A 19,622-nucleotide genomic window follows, 5' to 3' on the forward strand; every position below is an offset into this window, starting at 1 on the left:
ATTTTATATTTTTAATGCATTAATAAAATTAAACATGCACACGAACATATGCAAACAATCAGAAAAATCACACAATAACTCCTAAAAATAACACATAATTAAAGAAAAGACCTAATTTTGGGAATTCTTTTGGAGTAATTCGTATGAGGCAAAAATCACGTGCTCACAAGTCACATAAGAAAATTTTAATCGTTACATAACTCAATACAACGCTTGGTTGCCTTATTAAGTTCCGCCATTGATAATACCTACATAAGTTATATCTAAGAACGTGCGTATTATTTTTGTGAAATACAAACAGGGGCGGAGCTAGAGTATTCTGAGCGGGTTCGGCCGAACCCGGTAGCTTTGATTCGAACCCTGTATTTGTCTTAAAAAATTTATTGAACATATATAAATTATTAATTTAGAACCCAGTAGTTTAATACGACTAAAATTCTGACCCCATAAACTTGAAATTCTGGCTCCGCCTCTGAATACAATATAAAATAAGAATACATGTATCCCCACATAAGCAAGAGTAATTAAAGATAAAAAAGTAATCTATCCCTACATGACAATTCCTACATTATAATTCAACACAAAACATTTCATATAGTGTTAATCAACCCTTAAACAATCTTCATAACTTCAAATTCATGGACTTAATATTCAACCTCAAAGGATCCTGATAGGATAAATAGAATTGTTCTTCCATTAACAAAGATCTCAGGTTGGACCTAGAAATGAGGTAGTTAAAACCCCGAAAAAGGAAAAGGAAAAGGAAAAAGAAGGGGAAGGAGGCTGCAGAGAAAAGAAAATATCAAAAATGGTGACATGATCATTATCCAATAAAAAAAGATATTGTTCTTCCTTTAAACAACAGGGGAATGTGATCATGCTATAAAGAAGCTTCTTATTGCCCTCTAAGCATCTGAATATTAAAGTTGATAAATAAAGCAAAGAGAAAGAATGTGTTTTTTTCTTGTATTAGTAGTGGCCTTCTCATTCACCACCAACTCATCTCCAAGTAGACTCTTTTTAGCTCCACTCACTCTTTTCATTCATTGACCCTTCTCTCAAAATTGTTCTATTCTTGCTTTTCTTGAAAATGCTTTGTGGGTCCCTCCTACACTAAACCCCCCTCAATTGCCCATTTGAATTGAATCTTTGCTATTCATGATGTCAATTACTATCTGCGACTACTACTCTTACTTGTATTTCTTCATCAATTTTTGCAGCCTTCAAAATCCATGGCTTTTCCTGGTCAGTTGTCTTCCTCACTTTTATATTTATTTATTATTTGCATATATACATTTTATATTATTTTCTTGATCTTTAGTGTATATTGAACTGGGGTTTGGCATAGTAGCTAGAGTTCATTTTGTCTTTGGCCTTTAAATGCAGCAGAAATGGTGTTTACGTCTCTTTTCGAGGCGGAGTCAAGATTTTCATTAAGCGGAGTCAAAATATAAAGAAGTAAACATATAATAACAACAACAATATATCTGTGTAGTCCCACAAGTGGGGTCTGGGAGGGTAGAGTGGACGTAAACCTTACTCCTACCTTTAATAAGAAGGCAGAGAGGCTATTTCTGCTAGACTCTCGGCTCAGGAAAACATACAAAGATGTCAAAGGGATTCAAGATATAGTATATATACGGGGAAAATTGACCAATTAACACAGTGTAATTTTCAGGAAAAGGGTGTTGACTTCCCTTGGACAAGGGTAGCTCCGCCCTCGGTATTCTGAAAGGCTCTTTACTGGACGCTTAACTGAAGTGACCTTTAGTTGTAAGCTTCTTGGCTGCAACTAATATGTCTGTCTAGAATTAACACGAGAGGTACATGAGCAGGTCCATAGTGATATATCATAAGGTGGTAAAGTTTGTTATTAGCTGTTATCTTAACTGGTGGAAATGCTTTAAAATCACCAAGCAGGTCCAGCAAAAACACAAATGCAAAATGGAAAAAAGAAAGAAAAAAAGAAGAAGAAGAAGTTGACTTAGCCCCACAATCTCATATCTTAGTTGCATAAGTAAATATACAATAATAACATACCAGGTGTAATCTCACAAATGGGGTCTGCGGAGGGTAGTGTGTATGATGTGTATGTCTTATCCCTATCTTGTGAAGCTAGAGAGGCTGTTTCCGATGCATAAGTAAATATCAAAATGGAAAAAGGCATAACGACTTATCCCCACGGGCTGATATCTTCCAATACTATTAGTTTCTTTCATAGAAGTATGCCTTTGTATGATTGCTGAAATCTTCTTGTCTAGGAACACTAGCCTTTCAGCAATAGTAATTAATTTTGGCTCTTCTATTCTTGCACAAATTGAGCATTAACTAAATTGGTGACACAAAAAAAAGAGGTTACTTTTAGAATCAATGGGTATCCTCATTATGCTGCAGCTACAATGCCGGTAAAGAATAGCAGAAGAAGAGTATTATTCGGAGACCTTCTGCTAGCCCAAGATCGTTAACCAAGATTGGAGGATTTAACTAAAGAAGAGGAAACTTGAAAAGAGAAGAGAGATTTTAGATAAGAGAACTTATTTAGGAAAGAAGCCTTTCTTGATTTTGGCTTGCTTACAAATGCCTAAGACCACCCCTATTTATACTTCTCTAAGGATGATTCTAGATAATATTCTAGAACATGTACAAGAAAAATCTAGTGAACCTTATCTTTCTATAATACTCTAGAATATCTAGACGTCTCTAATAGATAATCTTATCATCCCACAACATTCTAGAATATCTAGATTCCCCCAAGACTGAAGGTTCTTTAATTGGTCCTGCAAAGAAACATGAATACATACTGACAAAATTTTCATCTCTAAAGCGAGCTGGTTTGATAATAATTCTTTTTGGCCTTCCCGAACCACTTGAATCATCTTCTTGTTGAGTTTCATGTTGTTTAGGTCCAGGATTCCCCCTTTCTCTTAACTCCTCGGCAGTTGTATTATCTAGAGAAGCACCTGCAATGGACAAGCTTGAATCTCCATTATTTAAGGTTTTTGAACTCGCTCCATCCAATGCAGCTCCATAATACAAAGACACTTCGTCGAATATGACATCCCTTGAGACAACAAAGAGATGAGTTTTAGGATCCATGCACTTCCATCCCTTTTTCCTTTCATCATATCCGACAAAGATGCATTTCCTTGCCTTGGCATCTAACTTGCTCCTTTGAGAATCCGGAATGCGAACATAACAAATAGAGCCAAAAACCCTGAGGTGTTTCACGCTAGGCTTTTCTCCAAACATTAATTCATAGGGAGACTTCATATTATTTGGAGAAAGCGGCATCCTGTTAATCACGTACACTGCACATTTCATACCTTCAGCCCACAAGGCTCTTGGTAAATTCTTGGCATGAAGCCAACTCTTACATGTCTCAGTTAAGTGTCGGATCTTCCTTTCAGCCACTCCATTTTGTTGTGGCGTATCACCGCATGTCAGCTCTCTTTTAATGCCATGCGGACGACAAAAGAACAGAAACTCATATGATGTAAACTCACCGCCATTATCAGTTCGTAGCCGCCTTATTCTAGAATCGAGTTCACCTTCAACAGTTTCTTTGAACTCCACAAACTTACTGAAAACTTCTGACTTGTGCTTCACAAAATAAATCCAAGTGAATCTAGTAAAATCATCAATGAAAATTAGCATATAAGAGTAGCCTGAAAATGAAGGAGTTCTCGTTGGCCCTATCAAGTCACTGTGAATAAGTTCTAGTGGGGCATTGCACCTTGACAAGGATCTGTCAAATGGAAGACGATGTGCCTTTCCATACTGACATCCTTCACAAACCTCTCCTCCATCAAAATTTCTTAAGTTAGGCAAACCTTTTACTAGATTCAACTTTACCATGACTTTTAATTTATCCATGCTTAGATGTCCAAGTCTAGCATGCCAAAGATGTGTATTATCATTGCTACTCATCTTCTCAATATATGAATTAGAGGCAGATAAGACATATAAATCATTAATTCTCTTACCTGAGTGAACGATATCTGCCTTGAGTACCTTGATATTTCGGAGGAACTTCACATCACGTGGGCCAAATAGCAAATAGTTTCCAGCATCTACAGCATTTGCAACTGAAAATAGATTTTTCTTCATACCTGGAACGTGAAAGACACTGTTGAGGGTGATAGTGTCTTTTTGCTTCTCGTTGATCACAACAGTGCCTTCCTTCTCCACATTATGGACTGTATTATCTGCTGTAACAATGACATCATGTCCGTTGTATTCGCGAAAGGTGGAGAATTTGGATTGATCTCCGGTGAGATGGTGCCCACATCCCGAATCCACGATCCGGTCTCTTTCAAAATTTATAGAAGCCATGGCATTTATTGCTCGAGTCTCCGCTATGAAGCACTTTCCCCAGTCTTCTTCTTTTTCTTCTTCTTCAACAACTTCCTCGATTTGAGCTATATTGCTCTCTTTGGCTCGACAATATCTTTTTATGTGCCCGACTTTGCCACAACGGTAACATTTTAAAGGCTTTATACCGTTGCTGGAAGACTCCCCCTTCTTTCCTGGCGAGCTCGAACCACTTGAGGATTGAAAGTGCATGCTATCTCTTGATTTCCTTTAAAGTTCCTCTTATCGGCGACAAAAGCATTTCCTTCCCCTTCTTTGATAGATACACCATCCATCTGTTTGGCTAATAACTCTTGTGACGATAGCAAATTCTCAAATTCTTCCAAAGATGGTTGTTGAACCCATCCTTAAATCAATGTAACAAAGGGAATATATTCTGGCTTTAAGCCATGAATAATAATTCTTCTTATTCGTGCTTCAGAGATAGCCTCGTCCGGATTCAATAGAGAAATTTCAGAACACAGATTTTTAACCTTCAAAAATACTCAGCGATCGAGAGATTACCTTGAGTGGTGTTAGCTAACTCATTCTCCAAAATCTGTAGCCGAGCTTCATCCTTCTTGATGAACAGCCGATCGAAGGTCCTCCATATTTCATGAGCTGATTTACACCTTATAATATGATCAAATAAATTACGAGAGATGGATCTCTTTAGGATAAACTCCGCCTTAGCATTAATCTGCTTCCACTTCTTACGTGCATTGCTATTTTCCGATGTGTCGAGGACTTTTGTTACTCCCATTGACAATTTACCACAAATCCTCACCAACAAGGTATGACTCCATACAAGTCTTCCATACCTTGTAGTTGGGCTGGTTCAATAACTCAATCCCCAGTCCATTAGCACGACCACCCAAATCCATTTAGAGAAACCAGTTGAATCAACCACTAACCCGACCTTGAAATCCAAAAGCCGACTTATGGCTCTGATACCATGTAAAGAATAGCAGAAGAAGAGTATTATTCGGAGACCTTCTGCTAGCCCAAGATCGTTAACCAAGATTGGAGGATTCGACTAAAGAAGAGGAAGCTTGAAAAGAGAAGAGAGATTTTAGATAGGAGAACTTATTTAGGAAAGAAGCCTTTCTTGATTTTGGCTTGCTTACAAATGCCTAATACCACCCCTATTTATACTTCTCTAAGGATGGTTCTAGATAATATTCTAGAACATGTACAAGAAAAATCTAGTGAACCTTATCTTTCCATAATACTCTAGAATATCTAGATGTCTCTAATAGATAACCTTATCATCCCACAACATTCTAGAACATCTAGATATGTCTCCTAAATATCAAGGATACTTGACTAGGACATTCTAGAGAATTCTATATTTTTCCAAAAAATCACTTTACTTTATTTTTCTCACATACCATGGAAGAAGTTTTACATGTCACCTTTTCTCTAATACAAATTGCAAGTCATGTTGATGTTTCTTTGTTATTCTTGTTAGGTGTTTGTCCTGATTTTCTTACCATATTTGGTTTTCCTATCTCTTAAAATAAAGGACAACATATTTACCATAATTGAGTTTTCCTTTTTTTTGGAAGGAAATTATAAATCTCTCATATTTGGCTAGTCCCTCTTCTTGGATGAAAAAGTTTGGACTTCTATAAATTGAGGATCCTTCCTTCTTATTCATTAGTAGCATCCACAATGTAGCCATATGGGTTTGAGAGTTTTGTTTAGGGGGAGAACTTTCCGGGACAAGTGTTAGTGTGTCACTTGTGTTTGCCTCTTCATGAGGTTGTTCTCTCGATATTTTGTACTCTCTTTTATATAGTGGATTGCTCATCTCCGCCGGTGGATATAGGTCAAATTGACCGAACCACGTTAAATGTTTGTGTCTCTTTTGGTATATTTCTTTTTTTTTGCCTGAGAGATTTGTTTTACTAGCTTCCGCATGACACCTGATTATTTCGATCATAACACTTGTGCGCATCCTCCATGGATGCAATATGGAAAAAGTTCATAAATCTCCTCATTGTTGGATATTTTGTTTTGTGTAGAATATCATAAACAAGGAAAACAATCAGGTGGAAGCTCTCCTATGGTTGATAGAGAAAATTCAATGTCCAGGGCCTTTTCTTTCCGGCATTTTCACTTGAACTTGTTGATACTCCTACTTTTCTGCAGCAATGGTCTCTCCGCAAATGATGATGATGTTGAAGGTATGGGTTATAGGTTTTGGTTACTGAATCTGTGAAAAAATTTCGTGAATGGAATTTATTATTTGGGGAAGAGACCTATCAATTCACTTTGTTGAATATTGTGGTTGCTGGTCCCTATTCTTGTCATTCATAAAATCCAATTGCTTTCATCAGGAATAAAAAGAGAGTATAGTTTCCTAAGCAAGTGTATGTTCTCCTTAAACTATTTTAGCTAAATCAGAAAACGTTAGATAGACTATTGAATATCAGTTGCAAATTCATGTTAAATGGGCCTCAAAATATACATATCAACATTCAGTTTGTACTGACTTCATCCTCAATGTTCTGGTACAATTGAAATGATTTTAAAGTGATGGTTGCTTATATGGGCATTCATAGCTCGACTTGTAACGTAATTCAAGAACTAGTATAGGCAGTACATAGCACCCGAAAGGAAATTAAAAACAAATAAGAAACAAAAATATTAATAATTTGATCTTCAATGGAGAAGTGAGGATTCATATAGCCGACCCTAACCTGTTTGGGACTGAGGCGCAGTAGTTGTTGTTGTTTTTATTGAATCGCTTCTGTTATTAATATTTTTGTCATCATTTCAGGTCATGCTTTGATTGATTTGCTGAGGGCTCTGAATGATTCCAACAATAGAATCACAGATTGGAACATTCATTTAGTATCTCCCTGTTTCAGTTGGTCTCATGTTACATGCAGAAATGGGAATGTCATATCCTTGTAAGTTCTTTTCTTTCTGTTTTAAGTAAATGAATATTGCAGGAACTTACATTTTATTTCCTTAGTACGAGCCGAAAATAATGACACAAATCGCGTATTGATCTAGACAGTTTTGTATATTCACTTTTTAAATATTTTTATCATACAGGAGCCTAGCTTCTAACGGATTCTCAGGAACTCTGTCACCGTCGATAACCAAATTGAAATTTTTGGTTAGCTTGTAAGTTTGCTGCATTTTGTATTAAATTACTAAGTTTTATTTCCTTCTCTTATTTCCTTATCCTGCATATCTTTCACCTGCTTGAGATTATGCTACTTTGATGAGTCTTAAGTTTCTTTTGGTATATTCGTTTTGTATAAAGAATCTTCTGCGAGAATCATCAAGATGTATCAGAGACAATTGTATATGAATTTGTTATTGGAGATTTTTGAATTCTCAATGTATACAAGTTGTATAGTCCAACCCAGGAAAAGTAAAAGTAATCAGGTACATGTGATGTGTCCAATCACGTAACTATATTATTTAGTATTTGATGGAAGTCATCACCCTTGTGGGAATTTCGAACAACACATTTAGCAGTAGTTCAGAACTTGCTTTGTTTTATTTTTCCCTCCTTTAGTTCATCAGGAGAAAGTGGTATCAAATTTTGGACATATTTGCCACATTAGGACAGTGGTGGATCTAAGTGGAGTCAAGGGGGTTCCTTTGTCGGGAAATTACACTATCCAAATAGTGTAAAAATGATTTGTTTTGGTTATATGTAAGCAGTTGAATCTCCTTGACATGAAGAAAACTTCAAGTATCATAGTAAAGGGGGTTCAAAAGTTGCTTTAGATAATAGGATTAAATCCCAACAGTGACATCCTAGAATTTTCTTGAATCCCCTTGTATAAATTTGGGAGCCACAGTTAGGGAAGAAGCGAATTCAAGTCCATGACAGGTTTTGAACAGGCAATGAAGCATGATGATCGCTAAGCCAAAATATGAAGTGTTAATTATCTTTAACTTGCTGGTTGGAAAATTATTTAGTCAATTTTGACACTAATCTTCAGTGTCTTGTCAGGTCAAGGAAAGGCGTGAAGTGTCTAAAATGCTTTTGGTCTATGCAGGAATTTACAGGATAATGATCTATCTGGTGTCTTACCTGATTACCTTAGCAGCATGTCAAGTCTACAAAACTTGAATCTGGCAAACAATAGGTTTTATGGCTCTATTCCAGCAGCTTGGGGTCAGCTCCACAATCTTAAGCATTTGTAAGTGATTGTTTTTCTTTGTTTCTCTCCTTTTTGCCTAAAGTACCAGTCCGCTTCTCTAAGTAAGACCTCAACACTGTTATCGTTAAACGGTTTGGAATTCACACATCTTCAGTATAGAGCATTCTTGCAACAAAGTCTTGCTGTGATATCCTTTTGTCCTGCATCAGGGTCATGAGAGGAAATCATGTAACTGGAACTGTGCCAAATTCACTTGTAAATATCACAGGCTTGAAGGAACTGTAAGAACTATGTTAATCTTTTAGCTGTACCGCGCTCTTCTTTTGATGTTTGATGTTTTCATTTACTTATGGAACTTTCTCCTGCTGTGCTGCTTACCTGTTTTATCTCTCACAGGGACCTGTCCTCCAATGATCTGACCGGAGGTATCCCACCGCAGTTGTTTTCAATACCAACATACAAGTAATGTCATCATTTTATTCTGTTTCTTTCTACTTGTTAAACCTTTAAATAGTTGTTCTGCTTGCGATGTTGAGCTCTAATCCTCCCTTGCACACAGATATATATTGTCTTTGCACACTCTTATCTGGATACCTTTTTCGGTTTAATGGAACTTGGAACCTTTAGCTCCATTGGAAGTAAACTTCCTTCCTTTTATCATGAATAACTATGGTAACTGTATTATGTTTTTTACCATAAAAAATAAAATAATAATTGTGATAAAGAATACTCAAAATTGTTCCTTTTTTAGAATAATATCTTACAGGGATCTTCTATATATTGCTTTAATGTTCACATTGGTCAGAACTCTTGCTTTTCATTCTAACAACCATGACGGAATGTTCAAAAGGAGCGATGTTCTGCTTAACGTACTTGAAACACACAAGACTATTATCAAACTTATTGTTGCAATGCACAACGATGCTGGAGCGGACAAAGTCATGTTAATGCATTTTATAGTTGGCTGTACAATTTGTCATGTTAGCTGCAGTGACCAAAGGAAAAAAAAAAAACAATATCATTTAAGTGATGCAGTTACTAACCCATTCTTCCTCTTCTCTCCTTCCCCAATCAAAAGAAGAAATAAAAGGAAAAGAACACCTCTGGTTACTTAAGTTGTTCCTAAATGTTCCTCTTCGACAATGTATCATGAGTTCTTGATAGTTCTAATATAAAAGAATATAATATATTTGAAAATCTTTAGTAAAGTCATGTTAAAACTTGTGCATTGCATTGGGTTACATTTGGTTAATAATTTATGCTCATTCATGTGAAGCAATGCCAGATGCAGTAATAAACCTTTGGTGTTGGAATGTAATAACTTACTTCCCCTTTTGATCATTAAGCTACTCTTCAAATGTAATAGTACAACCTAGATGTATCCTGGATGTGTTAAAGGTCCTACTATGGTTGGAAATTAGATTATATAAAATCGGAAAGGAGAGAAATGTAACAGTACATCCTAGACTGCATCATTCAAGTTGGAGCTGTTAAATATTGACTTTGGTTGCTTAACATCATTCATCATCATATCAGTTTTTCAGGAACTCATCTTGCTTGTGGCAATGGCATTCAGCAACCTTGTATTTCTAGTTCCTCCATCCCAGGTTAATAGTCTTGTCACAAGTGCATCCTCAAGTTCTAGCCAACAAATGGTATTCTAGAAACAGTTGTTAAGTTATAATTGTTTCAGCAGTTTCGACAAGAAGACCAAAACTCCAGGTTGTTATTACTGGTGCAAGCTGTGGTGCGTTCCTTCTTCTCTTAGTTGGGGCTATCGTCACATACCGATGCAATCATAGGCATAAACATGATCAATTTTTCGATGTGGAAGGTATGCTTTACTCCTACTTCTTTCAACAGAAAGAGTAGCTTTTCCTTTTGAGTGCAGTTTCAGATTTCAATAATGTCTCAACTGGAAATTGATAAAGATATCCAGACTAGGTTTAACTGTCATACGGTACTTTTGTACATGCCCTGAAAGCTACTAATACCCTTTTTTTTCAGTTCCCAATAAATCTAGATTTTTCTGGTGAATTATTTGCTTTTTTTAAGTATTAGCTAACACTAAAAGACATCATAAAAATTTCATTATTTGAGCAGTGTTTGCCAGTTAATAATTATGCTCAAAGTTCAAGCTGACTTTATTTGGAAAAGATAAAGTTACTCTAGAAAAGATTACATATATTTGCATTGACACTAGAAAAGATTTCTTACTCTATTTTATATCTTTTGATTTGTGGTCAACATAAACATTTGAAGCATTATCTAACCAGATATAACAAGTGGTAATTATAGTACTCGTAAGGCAAATCATCCGTAGCTGCAAATGCACATAAGTAGAGGAAGTATGTCAGAGCCAATGATAGTATAACACTATTTGTAATATTACATTAATTCATATTCCTTTCATTGTTACCTATAAGCTAAACCTCTTGCATTTATTGCAACCCGTCTGGAAAAAGTATAACATGACACATAAGGCAAAAAAGCATATGGTTGTGCTGTAATTGAACAAATTTCCTTAATTGATTGCAGTCCATATCTTAGATCTCCTTGATTTTGTCACTGCACCTTTTAGAAAGTAACTGCTAATGCCATATACTTTTTCGGCATTTTAGGTGAAGTGGAGCGCAACATTTCCTTAGGCCAACTCAGAAGGTTCTCATGGCGCGAGATACAGATTGCAACCGACAATTTCAGTGAAAGCAATATTATCGGACATGGAGGATTTGGTAAAGTGTACAAGGGCTATCTTACAGACAGCACAAAAGTGGCCGTGAAAAGACTCACGGATTACCACAATCCTGGTGGGGAAGCTGCATTTTTGAGGGAAGTGCAGTTGATAAGTGTTGCAGTTCATCGGAACCTTCTACGTTTGATTGGGTTCTGTACAACCTCTTCTGAGCGGATTCTTGTTTATCCATTTATGCAGAATCTTAGTCTGGCATATCGGTTAAGAGGTATGCCTTATTACTCAAACTTTTCTTGTTGTTGTTGATATTGTTCAGTATTTCTTAGTTAGAAAGTCTAGTCATATTAGAATACGAAAGTTGATTAGCAAGTGATGAAAAAGTGGATCTCTGATTAAAAATATGAACGCATTGTGTCCCTTCCCATATTTTCCGAATGAATTTAGCTTGCTTTTCCGGTCAATCTTTGAACCTTTGCTTTGGCCATTGCCGGTTGCTTCATAAGTAGACAAAATCGGCATAGCAATCAAGTCTCATATAATACAAGAATATATCCAGGTTGCGTAGTATCCTGAAATGCTACATCCAACAGATTCTTGTTTTGAGGCTATGGGATAACTGGTCAAAAAGAAATTTGAAAGGAAGACATAAAATTTGGCTTATAGAAATCTTTCTTCTCATAAATTGCAATTTGGTGAAAGATACATCATAATTATCGATTTTTGCCCCTTCAGGTTCCTAATCAAATAGACTCCATTACGGAGGAATCACACTTTTATTTTAACTCAATGTCACCAAGTTGCTGGCACTGTCAAAGAACCGAAAAGTGTTTAGTTGTTTTTCAAATGGTTCTTTGTAGGCAATTGTGACAATAGTACAAAGTATAGTTTCTTGCATGATTTTCCTGAACACTAGGATATTGCCTCTGATTCTATACATGTGTTTTTTTCTCTTTTACTTTTTTCAGATTTAAAACCGGGAGAAAAAGCCCTGGATTGGCCAACGAGGAGACGCATAGCTTTTGGAGCAGCCCATGGTCTAGAGTACCTACACGAGCATTGTGATCCTAAGATCATTCATCGAGATCTAAAGGCAGCAAACATACTCCTAGATGATAACTTTGAACCTGTTCTTGGAGATTTTGGACTAGCAAAATTAGTTGATACAAAGCTGACTCATATTACAACTCAAGTTCGTGGAACAATGGGCCACATTGCCCCAGAATACTTATCTACTGGAAAATCATCTGAGAAAACAGATGTGTTTGGATATGGCATTACCCTTTTAGAAGTTGTAACGGGGCAACGTGCAATTGACTTTTCACGGCTTGAAGAAGAGGAAGATGTCTTACTACTGGATCATGTAAGTCCTACTTCCACTTTTCTCAGAATTAATACCAAATATTTTGACTTCAATTCTTTTGCTATAAGTTGCATATGCGAATTTGGTATACCCACGGGTCTCTTCTTTTAGGTGCTGACCAGGTTAGAGTGGTATACTGTATTCATGTTTTTTTTGTGTGGCTGAATCAGTAAAAGCAACCCATAGGAATAACAGGAATATAGTATAAAAAATATAGAGAGAGGAGGACAAATTTTACTTCGTAGAGAGAAGGTTATGCAATATAATTCCAACTACCAATGATCTTTCATTAGATATAGGCTCTATTTTCCAGCAGAATAATATTAAAGATGAAAATGTAATACATACGCAATTAAATAGTCTGGTTGAACTGGAGTGTTACAGGAATATTATGCGATAAGAGGATACCTACTAAAGTGAAAGGCAAGTTCTATAAAACAACTGTAACACCCATTGTTATACAGAAGTCAATGTTAGACCTCTAACGTTCAACATATCCACAAGATATGTGTTGCAGATTGTGGATGTCAAAATGGATGTATGGTCATTAAAAAAAATAAAACTGTTGTGGAAGCCAAATGTATATAGTGTGAATGAGTCACAACTACTATACCAAAAATTATGACAGTCACCAAATAATAAATAAGACAATAAAGCAACAATAAAAGGAACACCAGAATTTACGAGGTTCGGCCAATTTTGCCTACTTCCTCGAACACAACCAATATTTTATTCCACTCCAAAAATACAAGTGAAATAATACTAAAGAGAGAAGATACAAATGCCTTAAGAAGATAAGAAGGCAAATGAGAGGTGTATTTAAATCCTAAACATTAGGCCTCCTTTTATAGGGAAAAAATCCCAACCAAATATGTCACCCACCGATGTGGGACTTTTGACATTTTCAACAAATCTCCACCTTGGCAAAATTCCACATCTTCAATTTTCTCTCAATAACAAATTTTCGTTGTGTCTTCATCTTCAAGTTTCAGTGTTCAACAATGTTGATCAAATCCAAACAATGTTGAAACTTGACCGCAGTCACCACCTTTGTCAGCATATCAACATGATTCTCCGTAGTATGAATTTTCTTTACCGTGACTCCACCTTCTTCTATGATTTCTCGTACAAAATGATACCGAACATCAATGTGCTTCGTCCTTGCATGATAAACTTGGTTCTTCGCTAATTGAATAGCACTTTGGCTATCACAAAAAATTGTGATACTTTTGTGTCCAATACCAAGCTCTTTTAGCAACCCCTGAAGCCAAATTGCCTCTTTCACAGCCTCTGTAATAGTCATGTACTCTGCCTCTGTTGTAGACAAAGCAACTGTTGACTGCAAAATAGACTTCCAACTAACTGGTGCCTTTGCAAAAGTAAACACATAACCAGTAGTTGATCTTCGTTTGTCCAGATCACCCGCAAAATTTGAGTCACGATATCCAAATACGGACTAATTGCCTTCCTGCTCAAAAACTAACCCAACATCTACAGTATTATGAATATACCGTAGAATCCACTTCACAGCTTGCCAATGCTCATTTCCTGGATTATGCATATATTTGTTAATAACTCCAACAACTTGTGAAATGTCAGGTCTCATACAGAACATTGCATACATCAAGCTACCAACAACATTTGTGTATGGTACCCTTGACATATACTCCTGTTCAGCTTCATCTTTTGGCGACATAGTAGTACTTAGCTTAAAATGGGGAGCAAGTGGAGTACTAACTGGCTTAATCTTCTCATCTATGCCAAAACGTTGTAGTACTCTCTTCAAATATTCCTTTTGAGATAAACAGAGTTTCTTTGAACGTCTATCTCTTATTATCTCCATGCCAAGAATTTTCTTTGCCTCTCCCAAATCCTTCATCTCGAACTCCTTCTTCAATTGAATCTTCAACTTATCAATTTCTTCCGAATTCTTGGAAGCTATCACCATATCATCAACATATAGGAGAAGATATATAAAGGAATCATCTTTAAGCTTGCGCAAATACAAACAATGATCGTACTTGCTTCTCTTGTACCCTTGCCGCAACATAAACTTGTCAAATCGTTTGTATCATTGTCTAGAAGATTGTTTCAATCCGTACAACGATTTTTTAAGTTTGCACACCATATTTTCCTTTCCAGCAACTTTAAATCCTTGTGGCCGTGTCATGTAGATTTCCTCCTCCAAGTTTCCATGTAAAAACTGTTTTTACATCCATCTGAACTAGTTCCAAATCCAACTGTGCTACCAAAGCCAACATAATTCTAATGGAGGAATGTTTACAACTGGAGAAAACACTTCATTGTAATCAATTCCCTCCTTTTGAGCATATCCTTTGGTCACCAATCTTGCTTTGTAGCAAACATCTTCTTGGTTAGAAAATCCTTCTTTCTTTGAAAATGCTCATTTGCACCCAATTGCTTTCTTTCCCTTCGGGAGATTGGCCAATCTCCATTTATGATTCTGATGAAGGGATTGTATTTTATCATTCATGACAATCCTCCACTTATCTTCTTCTGAACTTTGGACTGCGTCTTTATAAGTGGTAGGAACATCATCAGCTACAATTGAGGCGGCACAAGCAACCCTCTCTATGAGACGAACAGGTTTTGTTATTGTCCTTTTTGGCCTGCTGGTTGCTATTGATTCAAGTTGTTGTTGAGGTTCCTGAGTTGGAATCTCCCTCTCTACTGGCTCTTTTTCCAGAGGATAATCTTCATTTGTTTCCTCCTCTGCTTCTTGTGTAGGAAAAATAAATTTTCCCTCAAACTCCACCTGCTTAGAAGCACCCTCATTTTGTTTGGTATCTTCTGTTACCTTATTTACCATAGCAGATTCATCAAAGGTAACATCCCTGCTGAATATTACTTTCTTTGTCATAGGACACCATAAGCGGTATCCTTTGACTCCAGAAGTAATTCCCATAAAAATAGTCTTCTTTGCCCTTGGATCCAATTTTGACTCTATCACATGATAATATGCAGTTGAGCCAAACACGTGCAAAGAGTCATAATCTACAGCAGGCTTTCCATACCATTTTTCAAATGGTGTCTTGCCATCAATAGCAGCAGATGGTAGACGATTAATGAGGTGGCATGCATATGTAATTGCCTCAGCCCAAAATTCTTTGCCCAAGCCAGCATTGGACAACATACACCGTACCTTCTCCAGCAAGGTCCGGTTCATACGCTCTGCCACTCCATTCTGTTGTGGTGTATGTCTGACAGTGAAGTGTCGGACGATGCCATCATTTTCACAGACCTTATTGAAATGATCATTTTTGTATTCACCTTCATTGTCTGTGCGAATACACTTGATCTTCCTGCCTGTTTGATTCTCCACCATCGTCTTCCATTTGAGAAAAATTCCCAACACTTCATCTTTGCTTTTCATTGTATACGCCCACACTCTTCGGGAAAAATCATCAACAAAGGTTACAAAATAGTGCTTCCCACCCAATGAAGGTGTTTTGGAAGGACCCCAAACATGAGTGTACATAATCCAAAATGCCTTTAGTATTATGGATCGCTATACCAAATTTAACCCTTGTATGTTTCCCTTTGACACAATGCTCGCAAAATTCCAAGTTGCAAGCCTTTACTCCTTTTAACAATCCTTGATCTGATACAGTTTTCAAGGATTTTCCTCCAGCATGTCCCAAGCGCATGTGTCATAGCCTGGTTGCTTCTGCCTCTTTTTCGTCACTGGGTGTTACTGTCACTGCCCCAATAACTGTACTACCGCGATAACGGTACATGTTATTGTTCTTCCGATTGGCCTTCATTACCACTAGTGCACCGGAGCATACTCTCATCACTCCATTTTCTGCAATGATTTTGAACCCTTTTGATTCTAGGGCTCCCATAGAGATGAGATTCTTCTTCAAATCTGGTACATATCGAACATCTGTTAATGTTCTGATCATTCAATCATGGTTCCTTAATTGTATTGAACCAATTCCATATGAGGTAAGAGAGCTGTTGTCCGCTGTGTGGATGACTCCATATTCTCCTTCTTGAAAATCCACGAACCAGTCCTTGTTGGGACACATATGATAGCTACAAGCCGAGTCCATCAACCATATGTCTGATGATGTTGATGACTATGTTGTAACTAATGAGAAGTTTGAATCATCACAATCAGGTACATTTGAATCCATAATGGTCTTTCCATTGTTATGCTTAGCCTTATTCTTCAACTTCGGGTCTTTCTTCCAGTGCCCCTTTTCTCGACAAAAGGCACATTCATCTTTGTTGGGTCTAGATCTTGACTTGGATTTTCCCTTCTTTGTCCTCATCTGATTTTGAGAACAACCCCTCACAACCAGTGCTTCTCCTTCTCCGCCCTTCTGTTTTTCTCTCTTTCTTTGTTCATAGCTGTACAAAGCCGAACAAACTTCTCTGAGAGAAATTTCGTCATTTCCATGGAGTAGAGTAGTTTCAAGGTGCTCGTACTCATCAGAAAGTGACCCTAACAACATCAAGGCCAAGTCACCATCGTCAAAAGTTGCATCCATATTTTGCAAATCTGTGACCAACTTATTGAAACTGGTGATATGTTCATTCATCGTGGTACCAGGAACATAGGTGAAGCGAAACAGTCTCTTCTTCATGTACAATTTATTTTGACTATTTTTCTTCAAAAATTTATCCTCCAGTGCTTTCCATAATTTACTTGCAAAAATTTCCTTTGTGTATGGATATTTCTGTTCTCTAGCAAGATAGGATCGAATGGTACCGCAAGCAACACGGTTGATAATTCTCCAATTTTCTTCTCCAATAACATCTGGTCTATTTTCTTCAATAGCAAGATCTAGCCCTTGTTGAAAAAGGGCATCTAGAACCTCGCCTTGACACATCCCAAAATGTCATGCCCCGTCAAAAATTTCTACCGCAAATTTTGCATTTGACACAATTCTTGTCATAAGCGAAGATGTCAATGATGACGTATTGTTGACACTTGATGTAGATTCTTCTTGTTTATTGTCTGTCATCTTTGACACAAATATTATTTAATAGCTGACGACACAAATCAGATTATTTCATTTCTGGTGTGGAAGATCAGACTAAGCTGCAACCATAAAGCATACTCAGACAAAACCTTGACTCAGTTACCAAGATAAATCTTTTCTGATGTGGAAGATCAGACTATGCCGCAACCACAGAGCATACTTAGACAGTACCTTGGCTCTGATACCAATTGTTGCGGGAGCCAAATGTATATAGTGTGAATGAGTCACAACTACTATACCAAAAATTATGACAGTCATCAAATAATAAATAAGACAATAAAGCAACAATAAAAGGAACACCAAAATTTACGAGGTTCGGCCAATTTTGCCTACTTCCTCGGACACAACCAATATTTTATTCCACTCCAAAAATACAAGTGAAATAATACTAAAGAGAGAAGATACAAATGCCTTAAGAAGATAAGAAGGCAAATGAGAGGTGTATTTAAATCCTAAATATTATACCTCCTTTTATAAGGAAAAAATCTCAACCAAATATGTCACCCACCGATGTGGGACTTTTGACATTTTCAACAACAAACCTATTAGTTTCCCACAAGTGGGGTCTGAGGAGGCTAAGATGTACGCAGCCTTACTCTTACCCCTGGAAGGGCAGAGAGGATGTTTCCTATAGACCCTCGGCCAGACATTAAAAAAAATAGATAGAATAAAAAATATCACATCCGACAAAATATACAAGTAGCTTTCACTCTAGAGAATGTCCAACATCCTGTCGACTATGTAACCGTTTGTCTTTTTGTCTAAATATGCTGTTTTATTTGGATTGAAGTTTCCTTTTTGCTTCTATTTTGACTACACATTTTATTGAAAAATTACAGATCAAGAAATTATTAAGAGAAAAAAGGATTGGTGACATTGTGGACGGAAACATGAAAACCTATGATCCCAAAGAAGTTGAGATAATCCTTCAAGTTGCCTTGCTTTGCACCCAAAGTTCACCCGAGGAGCGTCCTAAAATGGCAGAAGTAATCACTATGCTTCAGGGTGTGGGTTTAGCTGAAAGATGGGCAGAGTGGGAACAGCTTGAGGAAGTAAGAAATCAACAATTCTCCCTTATGTCGCGCCAGTTTATGTGGGCTGAAGACTCAACACATGATCAAGAAGCTATACAATTGTCTCAAGCAAGATAGAAAACGTAGCTGTGTAACTTTTCCAATAATTTGCCTGCTTACTTTGAAGCTCAAGTATAGTTTTAGCTTTTGCTGTAGCCTAGGTATGTGTCATCTAAGAGTAGTTTTATCATATGCTCATACTAAGTCGAATTCCTTTTTATACGAGGTATATATATAGATCTATTGAGCACTTTTTGATGATATAATACATTGTAAAGTGTCCAAGAAAATTTGTATCGAAATACCTGCATTACCTCTACCTGAAAGGAAAACGAAGGTTGGAATGTCAACAAAGTGTCTATTATTGAATTCACCCGACTCTGACTCGTTTTACTAGTTCCAGCTATATCTAGTGCACTTATCTTTTATTAATGTGGCAAGTAAAATTTTGAAATATCTGCACTTTGAAAGTCTGAATAATCTGAGAAATGTCTATATTTGTACTGTGCCAATAAAAGCACTAATTTTAGTTCAATTTTCCAACAGTACTCCTCTTTCCAATTCCATATTCCACAATTGCCTAATTCAAATTTAACGAGTTTTTAATTCCAGTTGACCAATTAAAAGGAAAAAAGGAGTTCGTAAGTCAAATCAGTATTTCATACTCACAAAAGGGTATCTTCGATCTCTTTTTCTTTTTGACCCGTTTGTTCGTAGGATTTTTTTACTTTTTTTCAGGAAAAAACATTTTCATTATCAAGTGTGTATTTTGTACAATTTGGGGGGCCTTTGCTCATGTTAAAAAAACTGAAATAACATGCTTGAAGCAACATCATTAAGCTAAATAAATAATTACTACTCTCCCTATTTCAATTTGCATGGCATTCTTTTCTTTTGGTACACTCAGAAATGGATGACGCCATTATTATACTTCTATGCAGAGTCCGAAACCTAAATGCTAATATTTTGGACTCAAAATACGTTTCTATAGTATAAAAA

The 19,622-nt window shown here is 36.7% G+C and overlaps 1 protein-coding gene across 1 annotated transcript; it reads left to right on the plus strand.

Annotated features, from left to right (window-relative positions):
* The first annotated feature begins 1,001 nt into the window (after nt 1-1,001).
* On the plus strand, nt 1,002-18,999 carry LOC107803623 (putative LRR receptor-like serine/threonine-protein kinase At5g63710). Its single transcript, XM_075225505.1, has 12 exons — nt 1,002-1,245; nt 6,378-6,539; nt 7,136-7,268; nt 7,417-7,488; nt 8,379-8,522; nt 8,693-8,764; nt 8,880-8,945; nt 10,020-10,090; nt 10,180-10,317; nt 11,105-11,446; nt 12,144-12,538; nt 18,390-18,999. Exons 1-12 carry the CDS (start codon nt 1,233-1,235, stop codon nt 18,699-18,701), a joined length of 1,920 nt encoding a protein of 639 aa, XP_075081606.1. The 5' UTR covers nt 1,002-1,232; the 3' UTR covers nt 18,702-18,999.
* The last annotated feature ends 623 nt before the right edge of the window (nt 19,000-19,622 follow it).

The sequence above is a fragment of the Nicotiana tabacum genome, chromosome 11, assembly GCF_000715075.1.
Source record: "Nicotiana tabacum cultivar K326 chromosome 11, ASM71507v2, whole genome shotgun sequence".
NCBI classification, from domain to species: Eukaryota; Viridiplantae; Streptophyta; class Magnoliopsida; order Solanales; family Solanaceae; genus Nicotiana; species Nicotiana tabacum.

What these genes read in the sequence shown, in the direction of transcription:
- LOC107803623 (XM_075225505.1), top strand. An exon ending in TTGAAATTTTTGGTTAGCTT is followed by an intron (nt 7,489 to 8,378) that starts GTAAGTTTGCTG and finishes TGGTCTATGCAG; the next exon opens with GAATTTACAGGATAATGATC. An exon ending in TTTTCAATACCAACATACAA is followed by an intron (nt 8,946 to 10,019) that starts GTAATGTCATCA and finishes TCATCATATCAG; the next exon opens with TTTTTCAGGAACTCATCTTG.